The 15,463-nt window shown below is 34.1% G+C and overlaps 1 protein-coding gene and 1 non-coding gene across 4 annotated transcripts in view; both read right to left on the bottom strand.

Moving 5' to 3' along the window:
* Positions 1-112: 112 nt before the first annotated feature.
* Positions 113-15,463, bottom strand: part of LOC150109170 (major facilitator superfamily domain-containing protein 6-like) — a 32,966-nt gene continuing 17,615 nt past the window's right edge. For all 3 annotated transcript variants that reach the window (XM_090411821.1, XM_090411831.1, XM_090411840.1), the window contains 4 exons: positions 14,952-15,066; positions 9,354-10,817; positions 4,082-4,246; positions 113-584 (listed from right to left, as the gene is read on the bottom strand). In XM_090411821.1, coding sequence (XP_090267947.1) covers positions 442-584; positions 4,082-4,246; positions 9,354-10,817; positions 14,952-15,066 — 1,887 coding nt within the window. In that variant the 3' untranslated portion in view covers positions 113-441. The remainder of the gene's footprint in view (positions 585-4,081; positions 4,247-9,353; positions 10,818-14,951; positions 15,067-15,463) is intronic.
* TRNAD-GUC (transfer RNA aspartic acid (anticodon GUC)) lies at positions 12,343-12,414 on the bottom strand. Its single transcript has one exon. It is a non-coding gene; the product is annotated as a tRNA-Asp (tRNA).

Below are 15,463 nucleotides of genomic sequence, written 5' to 3'. Positions count from 1 at the left end.
CCTTCATCATATCACTTTAACGTAATAAAAATAACCAGCCAACCACCCAATACTATCCAGCAATACTACTACCACAGTTTAACGATGCTCAAGTAACTTAAGATTACCTGAGTATGCTTACACAATATAATTTTCTTTATTCAATACAATCACATAGAAATTGACTGAACGTTCTATATACACGTACTTTTATACTATACAACTGGTAACCGTAATGCTGAATCCTCACAGTACAGAGCTTTACCATATATGAAAAACTGCAGGCGCAGTTCTAAATCTAATGCTTAAGATCACTATCTTATTTCACTATCTCTGTCTATAGGATGCTGCAAGAAAGCACACAATTCGTCGACCAGCTTCGACGGAAGATATAGCTGAATTTATTTCGAGGAGTCATTGAAGAAATATCTGGTCATGAACAATGGTCACCATTGCATTGTTCTATTTAATGTTTCCTTCAATGTCTTCAACTCGAGGTGATGCGAAATCTTTAGGTATCTGAGATTTTTTCTCGTTGTCTGCTACTATTTTTATATCACAGTTTAGATTCTGATGTTTTGCTTCCTCTTCTTTGTTTCTTTTATCTAGAAGAGAAAAGTAGGTTATAGGCCTGATATTTCACCGAGTCTATGTGCAAGATAATTTTGAGACTTTAAATATCGTTATTAATTTATAGACATATTCAAATATTTGAAATACTCAAATATCTGTACAAAAGAGTTATATTAGTTGCAATCTCGGCAGTACGGTAAATAATTATTATGAAATGAGAAAAGGTAGAACGATTTATATAAGATTTTAATAGTAAAGAAGCAATGAAATAATTATAAAATAAAATAGCATATTTATTATAACTTTCTTGTATAGTTAGAGCATTAACTATCACAATTTGTAATAGTAAGAATTTTGATTTGCATAATTTTGCTATTAAATTTAAGATTCGATTGAAACGAAATTGAGATGAGTACAAATTAATATTTCATGAATATGTCATTATTCCCCCAAAAAGGAAAATATTATTATAATTTAGAATCTTTTTGTAACAAAGACCGTCCCAGTTAAACCGAAAACAACTCGTTCATTTGAATATAATTTTTATTTTATTTAATTAATTAATTTATTTTTTAATAGCAATACTAATATATTAATATTAATGACAGGCAACACAATCTGATGGAAGAGACATCCGAACTCCGTCAAGAACTTCATTCTCTAAAACTACAATACGAACGTTTAAATCAGCAACAACATAAAGAAGATCTTGTCATAAACGGTCTTCCTGAAACTGCACCTACAGAAAACCTCAGAGACGTAGTTTTAAAATCAGGCCATGCAACTGATATCCCCTTACAGCTTAACGACATTCAGACCGTAAATCGGATTCCTAGGAAGAGCAAAAAACAAGGTTTGCCACGACCTGAACCAATCATAATTCGTCTTACGAGCAAGCCAGTTGCCAAGGAATTGAACGCACAGCAAAACAATACACCAATCTTCCTATCCGAATATTTAACACCATCTCTAATATTAATTATACTATTATTTAATTAATTAATGATAATTTTTTTAATTTATTATTTTTTTAAACATTTTTATTATTTCTCAGATAAATTGCATACATTATATGAACACAATTATGCATAACAAATACTTTCTCGTACATAAAGTTTTTTTTAAAATAATAATAATAACAATAATTGTTTACAACGTATATTATTATAATATTCATAATGATGATTATTACAGATGTTCCTTTGCAATTTTACACTCTATATATACAATATCAATGGATATAATCACTCTATATTGCATACTTTTGTTACAGTTATTACATACATTACATACATTTGTTTACATATGATACTTACATTACATACATTGGTTTACATGTGATACGTACATTACGTGCATTTGGTTACATATGATACATCTTGGATAAGAACTAATTTCTCTGCTTTCATCCTCGAAGCTTATATGTAAGCTTATCTGAGAATGACACCAGTTGGTTATTATTTATTGTTTTTTTTTTTGCTGTGTTGGGAAGCTACGAAATCTATGATTGAGAAATTCGCGCGCGCACACACACACACACACACACACACACACACACGGTTTTTCTGTATTCAAAAGGTAATTTGTTTATCATGTCTGGGATGTAGAAGTTTCGCGTGGCCTTTCTGTAGTCATTATTGTATTTATATGTGATATAATTAGTTGTCTGAGGTCTTGTTATACGGTATGTATTTCTGACTGTCCTGTAGTTGGCATCGAAATAATGTTTTAGTAAAACTGCATAGTGACATAAATGTTTTGCTGTCAGTATTTTGTGTTTTGACATTGCAGTATATATAAAGTCTTTATTTTCTCTTTGTTCCCAAAAGATCAGTTTTATCATTTTGTACTGTAGCGACATTAATCTATTTAATATGTAGGGTGCACAGAAAGCATACGTTGTTATAGCGTATCTCAGTATATTTTAGCATAGTGCTTTGTATATTAGTGTTTTTAGGCGTATGGGAACTATGTCTTTTAACCTGTAGAGTTTGCTTGTGTAGATGATTTATGTGGCTATTCCAGTTCATATCTGCATCGAAGTAAATTCCAAGGTATCGTGTTGTTTCAACCTGAGTGATTGCAGTGGTTTTGCTGTTCTGTGTGTTTTTTATGTTGAAAAGTGGATGTTGGATGGTTATATATTTGTTATCAACTGATCGAGTCAGTGGATTTCTGAATATCATAAATATTTTCTTTTCTGAGTTTAGGTGTATGGAGTTTTTCGTGAGCCAGTCTATGATCAGATTTATGTCATGCTGCAGATTTTTTTGGACTATGCTTGCGTTATTGTGGATGGATATTATTGCTGTATCATCTGCGTACTGGAATATCTTACCTTTGAGTGGTAGCTGATTAATATCGTGCGTGTAAATGAATAGAGTTGGGGTGAGTACAGCTCCCTGTGGAACTCCACAGGTTACTGGTAGCTCTCTGCTTCGGTTTGACCCGATACGTGTGATATGCTTTCTATTTTGAAGTAGTTTGTAAACCACCTGTGAAGAGGCCCGTCTATTCCAACATGCCTCAACCTTTCTAACAAGGTTTGATGTGTGAGTGTATTCAATGCTTAGTTAGATCAATAAAGACTACCATGGCAATTGTGTTTTTGTCTAAGGCGGTATTAATTACGTCTGCGAAGTCTTCCAAGAGAGATGTTGTTCCCTTATTTTTTCTGAAAACCATATCGTGTTTTGGGGATAATAATAATAATAATAATAATAATAATAATAATAATAATAATAATAATAATAATAATAATAAAAGAAGTCATTCACTCACAAACCTTGAATATTATACTAAATATAATACTGATGAAGAAGATGATAATGGTGATATGTCTGTTGCATTCCACTTCAAGGCTGAGGCTTCTCTGATATTTCTCCAATCTTCTCTCTCAGAGGCCATCCTTATCCAGTTGTTTTCTGATATTCCTGTAATCTAATTTCTTTTCCTCGAGAACCTCTGTCTTCCTCTGGAACCCTAATTCTCTCTGGGAATCCAAAATGTAGCAAATTTATCCTTATGTTGTCTTGGCTGCATGTTCAACCCAGTTCTATTTTGAACTCTTTGATTTTTTTGAATAAGGTCAACAATTTTTGTGACCTACCCTTATTGACTGAAGTTTTTGTTTACCGCCCTTTCCTGATTCCCGAAATACTGCTTTCCATTGATCCTTGGTATATCTCTAAGTTTTTTTTTTTTGTTGTTGTTGTTGTTGTTTTCAAGGGCTAACTTTGAACATCGTATGTCAGTGCCATCAGTGGAATGCAGCAACTTCGTGAAAGAGGATCAAGTGAGTACCCTTCGAATTCCGAGCTAAGTAGCTGTTTTAGAATTTATTTCAAAACAGAGTTTTGAAATAAATTCTTTTCAATAAATGCCTTTCAGAGTTTATTTCAAAAACTTAATTTAAGTAACCGGAATTTGAATTATGCATAGGATGCTGACAGCTACAATTAATGAAAGGCAATATTTAACTTCATTTTTCTACAACGAGAACTATAGAAATTTAAAATCATAAAATTACCTCTTTTCTCTAGCAATGAGCTACAGTAGCATGGTAACACGTAATAGTACAAAACAGTGTAGAGAAATCCAACTATTCCGGAGGCGATACCGAGAGATCGGAAGGCAATTCTGGGTCCAAAGTTGCTCATCAAATTTCCTCCTATAAGACTTCCGGAACCACGTCCTGCAATGAAATAAAATGAACAAAATGGTCAAGTTTGCAGACTTTTCAAGAATTACTATAATAACAAACAAAATGAATTTACAATTTGTTTTTATTTCAAGAAAGGAATAGTTTCATACTTATGTTTAAACACCAATTCCCAAATAAACTTGGCTTATCTCCTGTCAGGTTGGACAAATAAATAAATCTGTTTTTTTTACAAATCTCTTTATCAAGTTTTATTCTTTTGTCCCCATTAATCCAACTACCCGGATTACAATAAGAAAGAGCTAGTCGAATAAAGAAAATTAGAATATTTGTGATGGAGATCGAAAGATAGACATAATCATATTTTGTTATATGATTTTTTTTCACCTGCAAACAGGCAAACTAGTGAGAAGGCCACATGCAGTTTAAATACAAAATATATTTATTAGTAACATCATCATTATTGACTATTGCTCTACTTAATTTTAAGTAGAACAATAGTAAATAACGATGATCTTGAAATTTTAGAGGATGATTTAGGCTTGGGCAAGAAGAACAGATGTCAATTAAATGTGGCAGAGTGTCGGGTTATGCATTTTGGAAAGAAAATATTGCCTGCTGTGCACCTTCTTGATGGAACTGTACTAGAGGAAATGGATGAAGACAGGAATTTGGGGGTGTTAACGAAATGGAGTGTTGAAGTGGAGAGGATGTTCTTCAATAACTGGTTATTGAAGAACATCCTGACAAGCAATAGATAAGCAAGTTATTGTTCTTCTTTATAACACATTGATAAGACCTCATCTGGATTATTACACACAGATCTGATCGATTGAGTTTTTGGAGAGGTGGAACAGATTCAGAGACGAGTGACCAAGATGGTGGCAGCTCTGTGGAATTCTTCATACTGATGATTGGTAATACGTGGGTTATAGAGGCTGGTTGAGAAGCGGAAGAGATATGATAGAGATATGTAAGTTGCTTAGGGGGCGGGGTATAGGATTGATGCGGTGGATATATTTCAGTGACTAGGGATCATCCATGGAAACAGTAACAGTAAAATAGTAAAAATGGTAAGCATAAGATTGTGGTTAGCAAGGGCGTGATGACTAGATTTTTTGCTTGGTGAGTGGTCAATGAGTGGAATGGATTGCCAAAGTCAGTTGTGAACTGTTTTATCGGTAAATGAGTTCAAAGCAAAACATTATAGGTAGCTGTACACGTATTGAGTATTAGTGTTGATGTAGTGGCCTTCATCGATGAATCTATAGATTCCATGGAAGTACTCAATAATAATAATAATAATAATAATAATAATAATAATAATAATAATAATAATAATATAGATAGATCTCATATCATATACACATAAACAAAAATTTAATTACTAAATTAATAAATTGCTATTTTATTTCATGATTTCTTACTTATTTGAAAATGCACCAGATAATTCATTTATTTATTTTCTAAAGAAAAATAGGCAAAACAGTCCTAAAAATTAAAATTAATAATAATTATTATTTTACGAAAGAAGTTCATTAAAGTAGTGCCATCTACTAGATAATAATGCAGTTACTAGGTTTTATTGATGAACAGCAAAAAAAAAGTATAAATCGTGTTTATATATCCGTGTGTGTATAAATACCAGCCTGGTGCTGTAACTTGGAAATTAATTAAAAAGGAATCCTTTAGATTTTTTTTCCGTTTAGACACTTTGGTGTTCCTTATTATCCTAGTATACCAGTAATATTTAATTTTAATAAATTCAGGAAAAAATCCTTATTTTTCTAATACACAAAAAAATTGATATTTATATCACAAATCAAAACAATCAAAGTGAAAAAAAAATCTCCTTAATGAAGTGTGTTTAGTTTTTGGTTATTTTGTTTATCGATCATATATGCCTTTCAAAGCATGAGTTGTTTGGGCTCTTAAAATATACAAATTTTGAGCATATTTTTATTTTTTATTTTATTTATTTTAATTTTTTAAGCATTCCTCAAAGGCAAACATGAATACTCAGAAAATACGAGAAAACGAATATATGTTGATATTCGAACTCTGAGAGCAATCCTCATAGCGCATCGTTCAAAGAAATGTAAGAGAACGGCTGAATTTGTATATCAGGTGTGTGCGGATGGAAAGAGAAGAGAAGGGAATGAAAGTGAAGGCGGATGAGCGTGCATAGCGGAAACATGCGAGAACTCCATTTTGAAATAAAATAATCACCGATGACAACTGGCTTTATTCCAACATTCGCTGACAGAACAACAGAAACTTGAGAACCTTTCATTTCAATAGATAAGGAAGAACATGCCAGACGGAAACCAGTTTCTGGATCAACTCCATACACACAACAACAATAACAAGCAAGAAAGTGCATTTTTATGTAAGCAAAATCTGGAGCAAATAAAAAATTCCTTTGTACTCCTTGAACAGGATAGCAATGAGAAAACAATGTTCGCAATAAGTTTAAATAAAAAGTTACATTTTTGAGTCTCGTGTCTTCACAACAATTCATTTTTTACGATTGTCAACTATTTCTATTGTTGTCATGTCATAATATAACATGATACATTAACAGAAGTGTTTCAGAAGAATGTGGATTTTATTTTAAAATTCAGAAGCAAAAGAATTTGATGAGAAGAAAAATTAAAAATTTGAAGTCTTCTTTAAAATATATTTCAATAAAATTCGCTGAAAATTTAAACTCCTCATTAAAATACGATATGAAATTTGGCATTCTTTTTTCTGATATGTTTGGCTGAGTTTGCTCACATGTCTGCTCATTGGGTGATTTGGAATTTTCTTGTTTGTTTATGATAATCCGTGATAACCTTCAAATCTGTAGAAGAAATTCTAGACCATCAGAAGTTCAATTAGAGGAACTTCCTTTAGGATTTTTGTGTTAAATTCAGAGATTCAGGCTTAGCAGATCTTTGGCAGAGGTAAGGCTCTGTTTTTTTTCTTTAAATTTTGTTTATAATTTCGCAGTACAACAATCGATTTTAGGACATACTTGTACAAAAGAATAAATGCTAGTGAGGATTAGGAACATTGTCTACTATGTAACACTCCTCAGGATTGCATTCAATCTCGGCGATGGTGTAAGACAGAGAACAGGTAATTTTTTTGAGGTTCCAGCAGTGCATTTTTGTAAAGAAATTTGGAAATGGTCTTAGAAAATAATTAGACTAGATAATAATTATTTATAATTTTAGGGAAAGCTTTACAATGTACAGAACTGTTTGATTTTTTAAAATATTAATTTGTTTTGTTGATTTATACTGCTTACTTACTTATTTGTGAACGAAATATAATATAATACTTTGATTGATCATTCAGGTGATGTAAATTCAGTAGCTAATCTTTTTTTATACCTTTCTCTGCAAATCAGTGCTTTCAAAAACTAGTTTGGACTCATTTTAGATGAGATTTAGATCCTCTGTTTGAAAATAAGTATTGCAGTGTGATAAGCATTGATGTCTACTGAATACTGTTAGATAACTGTTGAAGTGCGTTCCGGACTGAGTACTGTTTAAACTTTTATCAACGAATAGTCTAAATTTTGATAAGTTCAAGGAGACAATTACTACTTGTCAACATGCAGTATTTGTCCTTGAGGCAATAAATACTCAGAGGATGTTTTGGTCTGTGTTTAGGGTTTCTCTTACTTCGCTACTTAATACCTTGCTATAAATAGTTTTTGCCTTGAACTAGTTGACATTAAACTAATGTGAAGGTCACCTATTGGGACAGCATACTTTACTAAACTGCTTGTATGTGCCAAGAAATATACACGAAGAACTGGAGTGTCGGTGACTAAAGTGAAGCAACCTTCAATGCAATAAATTCTTTGAGAAGTATTTACAGTTATTCTGATTTCCTGGAAACCTTTTATAGAAACAAACAATCATCATCGTCAATGATTTCTTTATATTCCTTTTTTTAGGTTAAAGTAAGCAGAAACATCTTTTCTGAGGGCTACAACCGTGAGAATTATTTCCGAATGTGTATTACTGATTCTTTTATCTTCGTATAATGTTGTTTACTAATATTTTAATTAAGTTCCAGCAGTATTTGCGATGATCACAATGGACGACTTTTCTTGTTAGTGGTGCCATCTCTCGGCGAAACATAAAAATTGGTTATTTATTAGTTTAGATTTATTCAATGGATTCGCAAGTTATAAATAGACAACATTATTAACTTGCTTTATAATCAAGAATGACATCATCGTCGCATTAAGTAGATTACAAAAGTCTATTGCCAAATCTTAGCTTTAAGCGAAATACAAATGCAGATTGTACTAGTTCCGGGGGTATGCATCGCTTGAAGAACAGCATATCTTAAGTATAGCACGTTCGCTTTTGAATGAACGGCAATACAGCTCAATTGTAGTGAAACTCGAAACGTTCAGGTCAAACTGCACCTGTTTTTCCGCTCAAGATTACCCCTGTTTTCTCGTGGTCAATTCGTAATCTATTCCCCCCCCCCCCTTGTACTTTCTTCACATTATTTTAAACCAAAAAATTACACACTAAAACAAGAATTATTAAAATTAATAATTTTGACAGTGAAGCTATTAGTCATTATCTATTTAATTATTATATACATTAGTAAATACTACCTTGATTAATAAATAATTATAAACTGAACCTTTATTCAAATCAGAACACAGTAAAATAAGAGGCGAAATAATTAATTGTGAATTATTGTGAATGTGAATTACTAGTGTGAATACTCGTCAGTGGAAATTCTAATGGCGAAATTTAAAATGTATTATTTTTTCTTTAATTGTAAGTATATTATAGAGAAGCGGACATTGGGGGAGGGTAGGTAAGACAGTGGGATATTATTATTATTATTATTATTTGACACCTCCAATGAGTCCAAAGACTCATCGAGAAAAGGCACCTGCTGTACAACTCTGTCTCCACCACTCAATCCACTAACTACGCCAACGCCATCTACCGCCGACCACCACCACTTGTTTTTCCACAGACCTATCACAAATATCCATGCCCAAGGCGGGATATCATATAAGAATGCCTCCTTGGAATTAATTAAAAACTGAATTGGCTACTTACGAGTATTTGTTCTATTATAATAATAATTATAATAATATTCATTAACTTACCCATTCCAAAGTGTGCAGCGCCAATAGTCCCTTGAACAGTGGCTAACAGAGCTTTTGGTGCCAAACTGACTGCATAATTGACCACACTATTCCACATGAGATGGAGGGAAAACGGTTTAATAGTTTCATATGCTAACACCCACCAGGGGTTTTCCAGATATGAATAACCGACGCAGCGGACGAGGTTTAAGAAAAACGATAAGATGATAATATTTACTTTTCCTATTTTGCTCATCAGCCACTCAGATCCCAGCAACACGAAGAAGCTAGTTACACCACTCACAGTGTTCGTCAGCCCCATTAACAACTTAGAACTGTGCAAATCTTCCAGGAACCAATTTAAAAAATTCTCTGTGAAACCCCATATTGTGCCAAGGAAAAACAAACCGAACATAAATAAAACAAAATCTGGATTTTTCAATAAGTGCACCGCTTGGGTAGACATGTTTTTAGAAGGAACAATCGTGTCCATTTCCATTATTATCACCATAATGGCTCCAAGCACAACCCATCCGTGATGCATGTAGAACGCTGGTGAATAGTTGGATCGACCCGTTCCTTCACTGATAACATCGATTATGTAGCCAGAAAGTGGTGGTAAGATTACAGTAGCGAGGGCAGACGGAGTTCTTTCACGTCCGTAGTTACTATTGTATTTCTTCATTAACATGACGGTAGTGACATCCATAAACCTAAAACAGATATTGACGAAGAGGATGTACCCAATTACAAAGACGAAGGACAAAGAGATTGTTGTAACTTTGTCTTCCCATCGGGGAACACAACTCGGTTTCTGTTGGTCACTTTGGCTATTATTCAAAGTGCTCGTTTCCAGGAGCGGACAATTGAGACTACAGTTGTCACTAAGGGAAGGCACAGAACATTTGTTGCCCGACACGACTGAGTTGTTCCAGATTAGAAGTTCTGTAGGATATCTACAAGGAGAATGTTGGGTTTGGTTATTTACACGAAGAGTTAACGTCTGTTCCCTTCTGACAGTACTGTTCAGGCTAACCCTATCGCAAATCATTTGGTATTCATCGCCCAAACACAATTCTGTCTCGTTCCACTCATTCCTGTTTTCCTCTTTGGAACAATGTACGATACAGCCAGAAATCCGATAGTTGGTCGAATTGCGAACAGGAAAAGTATCACAGTTGTCTGTGTTTAGCATTATTTGGTTACCATTAGAAGGGTCACAGATCACCATGGAAACCGGAGGCTCACACTCTTGTGGTCGAATGGGAGGAATGAAGAGGATTCCAGTAGCAAAGATAATAACCATTCCTAGGACAAAGAGAAGCGCTGGTTTGTAGTTTCCTATTTTGTCAGCCAAAATCCCTGCCAGAGGGGGGCCTAACACAAGCGGGATCGGCAGGAAGGTAAATATGGCGGATGTTTCAGCTATACTTAGTCCCAGTTGTTTCAGATGAATTACCATGAAAGATATGAGAGTGAGGAAACCTAGAATGACACAAAAAATATTCAATTTATTTACATGCTGCACATAAGTACTCTACAATTTACAGTATATGTTATATTGTAATTTTATCCTATTATATTTTATTTAATAGTACAAATAAATCCGCCAGTACCATTTCATTTCCAAAAATGAAGATTCAGCTTTCTTTTAGTACAAAACTTTTACAACTCTTTCATTTTTATGCTAATGAGGAAGATTTAAGGGGAATAATATTCAGTTGTTTTCTGAGAATGTGAAACTGGGGAGGGTAATACTTGATAAAGGGAAGTAGATATCCTTCAGGATGCTTTAAACAATCGACAGTGGGGATAAAGGACAATGGCTATCAATTTAATGTTGCAAAATGTAAGATAAATGCACTTAGGGATGAAATGATTACATACTTGTACCATATTAATGGTACAGGATTACAGGAAACTGACGCGTGTAGGGATCTAGGAGTGATGGTGGATAGAGATTTCCCACTTACCTCCCCAATGCCCAATTCTCCATAATATATTTACAATTAGAAAGAATACATTTTACATTTTGGCATTACAATTACCAAATGTAAAGATAGGGAGGTTATTTTCCCTCTTTATAAGACTCTGATTCGGCCCCCATCTTGACTATTGTGAACAGATTTTGGCCACCTGGGTTTCTGGTGACAGATCTGTGGAATGTTCCCTATGAAGATAGATTGAGGGAATGTGGGTTGTACAATTGGTTAACAGGCGGAAGAGAGGGGACGTGATAGGAATGGTATAAATTACTGGGGATTCTATAAGATCGACACAAAAGTTTTAAAGTTTATTTTGTGTCATAGTAGTAAGGGGGAGAACAAGGAGTCATCCATGGAAGTTATCTTAGAGTGTGATTAGAATGGGTGTGCAGACTAGATTCTTTGTTTGTAGAGTGGTGAATAAGTGGAACGGATTGTCAGAGGTAGTTGTCAGTTCCTAGACAGGGAATAAGTTCAAAGAGAGGCATGATAGCTGTTCTGTGACTCCACGGAGATACATGTATAATAATAATAATAATAATAATAATCGATATTTATTTGTATATAGTCGTGTGCGTGTGTTTGATTCTGTTTAGTGGCATGTTTAATAAATTGATTTTTTGGGGGAGTGGGGGAGAAGAAGAAAAGTAAAACATTACTTCCCATATTACCTTTATTTCTTTTAACACGTTCATTGCCAATCACGCGATATCGCGCGCTGCAAATTCTCACCAAACGGCCGATCACGTGTTATCGCTTGGACGTCGTTAGCTAAATAAAAAAATAAAAAAAAAGTTGGCCACCACACGAAATTCCAATTTTCAGCTTGGCAATGAACGATATCGCGCGATCACACGATGCGAGTCCTCACCAAGCGGTCGACCACGCGTTATCGCGTGGACGTCGCTAACTAAATAAAAAAATATAAAAAAATTTGGCTACCACACTAAATTCCAATTTTCAGCTTGGCAATGAAAGTGTTAATGACGTTAATAACGGAATGGAGTGAGACGAAAAAAAAAATCCTCCCCGGCGGGGAATCGAACCCCGGTCTCCCGCGTGACAGGCGGGGATACTAACCACTATACTACCGAGGATTTACATTTTATGTCAACTCCAAATGTATTCTGTTTTCTAATCAAGTAACCAAAAAGTTAAACTTTAATAAGAGTGCTTAAGATTTACGTCAAGTATTTTCTATTTATTTTAAGAAGAACAAATTGTTCCCCTGTTTTGGATTTGTTCATAAATTACCTAATGCCATTTTCTGGGTATCTCAACCTCCCCTTCCCTACACTCCCTTCTTCACAAATAGTGGCAGAGAAAAAACATTCCTCAAAAACCATGTAGCTCATTCTGTTTCCGGCACCATTATCAAATCCGATACCAAATGTGACATCACTTTCACGTAAAAAAATTGCAAGTATATTCAAAACTTCATACTTCTAATATGTAAAATAAAATTCCATTTAATGTCAATACATGCCTTTTATCTTTAAGCTACACTTGATATTACTTCCATTACAATTCACTACCACTATTATGAGAAATCCTTTATTTAAGGGATGTTCGTGAAATAATGAGTGCACTCTTTTTCAATATCCAGTTTTACAGTGTTCGTTACTGATTTTATCAATAATAACTGGAAAACGTTTAATTTTGGAAGTTCAAAGTTTTCAGATCTTGGACGATGAGAGAAAAGTCTGAAGTGTATGAAAAGAAAAAGGTCTGATCCATTGAAATTCAAGAGCTAAAAGACTTGAATTTAGTAACTGATATTAATTCGATAGCAAGTCTTCAAGTCTTAATATATATACAACCCATAATATTATATAACATGGCATACTCAACCAGCAGCCTCCTCTTTATAAGACGATATGGTACGGTTACAATATAAAAATTACATTACCTTTATATATATGTGTGTGTTTGTGTGTGTGTGTGTGAAAAGTTTTTTACCTAGGGGATAATATATATTAAGGATACCAAGTAATTTTATAAACTTGGTTTTTTTACTCCTTCTCCCAAGTAAGCAAAACAGTTAAGTTTGCACCTGAACGTAGTTCAAGTCTAAAGGTAGTGCAACACCAGGGCAACTCGTTGTAAAGGTGGATAAAGATCTGATCACTATTCTTAGTATGTCCCATAATGTAAAAAACATCTCACTAAGAGATGTATACGGTTACATCTCAGATGTATCATGCACAGCGGCAACCTTCTTCGGCAGTCGGAACGTGTCTTCAACAGTTCCTGTTGATTTTGTGTTTGAGAAATGGATTATTTGTGTATTTATCGTTAAATATTTCGCATGGCCCCTACACGCACAATCAAAAAACCTAGTGAAGAATCACAGAAAAAGAGGCGAGCAATTGATCTTGAAACGAAGTTGCAAGTTCGGATGGTCTCATTCTACAGTGACGACCAGTTTGAAAATTAACGATAAAATCATAAATGCTGTGAAAGGATCTTCTTCCATTAAATCGACGATAGTAACGAAGTAACGACAAGGTCCTATCGCTGATATGGAAAAGCTACTTGGATCATGGATAGAGGATCTGAACCAAAAGCGCATACCCCTTAGCATTAGGACCATGAAGGCTAAAGCATTAAGCCTCTTCAACATGTTGAAGGAGATACGCAGGTTCTGCTTTCTCACTGATCCACAATGAGAAAGCAGAACAGAATTATAACTACAAATTCAACGCTTCTTCCGGTTGGTTCGTGAGATTCAAGCAGCGTTTTGCGCTGCATAATGTGAAAATGTATGGGAATCTGCAAGTGCTGAGAAGGCTGCCAAGGAGTTTGTCGAAAAATAGGATAAAATTATTACGGAAGAAAATTATTTGTCACAGCAAATAATTTTCCTCCGTAATAATTTTATCCAATTTTTATACAAACAAGAACGTCTCATCCATATTTAATATGGATGAGACGTCCTTGTTTCGCAAAAAAATGCCCGAGAGGACAATTAGCTAAAACCTATGCCTGGTTTCAAAGCTCTTAAAGACCGTGTTACGATTCTGTTAGGGCGTAATGTGGCTGGATATAAACTGAAATATAGCACAGTCAGAATCCACGAGCCATCAAAATCATTAAGAAGCATACTCTTTCAGTTCATTATCGGAGAAATAAGAAATCCTGGAGGACTCAAAAATTGTTTGCGGATGCCTTAATTAATTCACCGTTACGTGAGTGAAATGGAAAGCTATTGTCTGAAAGAAAATGTAGAATTTAGAATTTTATTAATTCTAGATAATGCTCCAAGTCATCCGTCTTATAGCGGTGAATTTCACTAAGTTCAAGGTCATGTTTCTACCTCCAAACTAATTAAAATAACAGTATGCTTATTACAGTTAAGTCCCTAATCCCCATAACTCTGTTAATTTAATGTATCTACTTATGTCCGACTCGAGTTACGTCCTGCCGGATGGAACGGAACCTCGACATAAGTCCAGGGATGACTGTATATATATATTTATTTATTTATCATTAAAAGATATGCATTGTCGCCCACAGGATATGTACGGACTAATAAGGGATTAAAATATGCACTCGTGGTGTTTTAATTCCTTATCAAATCCCTTGTTGAATGACATTTAGAAGAAACTAATGAGAAAAAGAAATATATCTTTACCTGCGAACCAACAAAATACAAAAATCTTGAGTGGTAAAAGATGTTTGTTGACCCTCATCCACTGTGGCAAGATGCATTGCTTTCGAGGTATGATGGACTCTGCATTTGGTGAACTCTGAAAAAAATTAAAAAAAAAAGATATAAAAATAATAATACTAACAAACACACAAAACTTTGTTTAATAAACTATTCACTATTCACATAAAAAATATTTCCCTCTCGAACTTTTGAAATTTTAATTATTCGATAGAAAGCGCAACTATTTAGATAACAGCCACTGACAAATTTCTTTTATAATAATAGCATTTGATTTTTTCCCAAAGAAACACGTGATCCGAATGACGTAGAAGCTGCTTAGACCAGTCTGTTGTTTGAATGATCTCACTTCTATTCAGAATGATTTTAAAAGAATGAAAGAGATGTTAAAATATTCAAGCAAATGCCATTTGGTAATAACGGATAGGTTTCGAAAAAGTTAATGAATACAAGAATTTGAGTAGTTGGGTTAATAT

Source organism: Typopeltis vanoorti, chromosome 2 (genome assembly GCF_054136105.1).
Source record: "Typopeltis vanoorti isolate ZY-2024b chromosome 2, IOZ_Tvanoo_1.0, whole genome shotgun sequence".
Taxonomy (NCBI): domain Eukaryota; kingdom Metazoa; phylum Arthropoda; class Arachnida; order Uropygi; family Thelyphonidae; genus Typopeltis; species Typopeltis vanoorti.
This window is presented reverse-complemented; position numbering and strand designations above follow the sequence as displayed.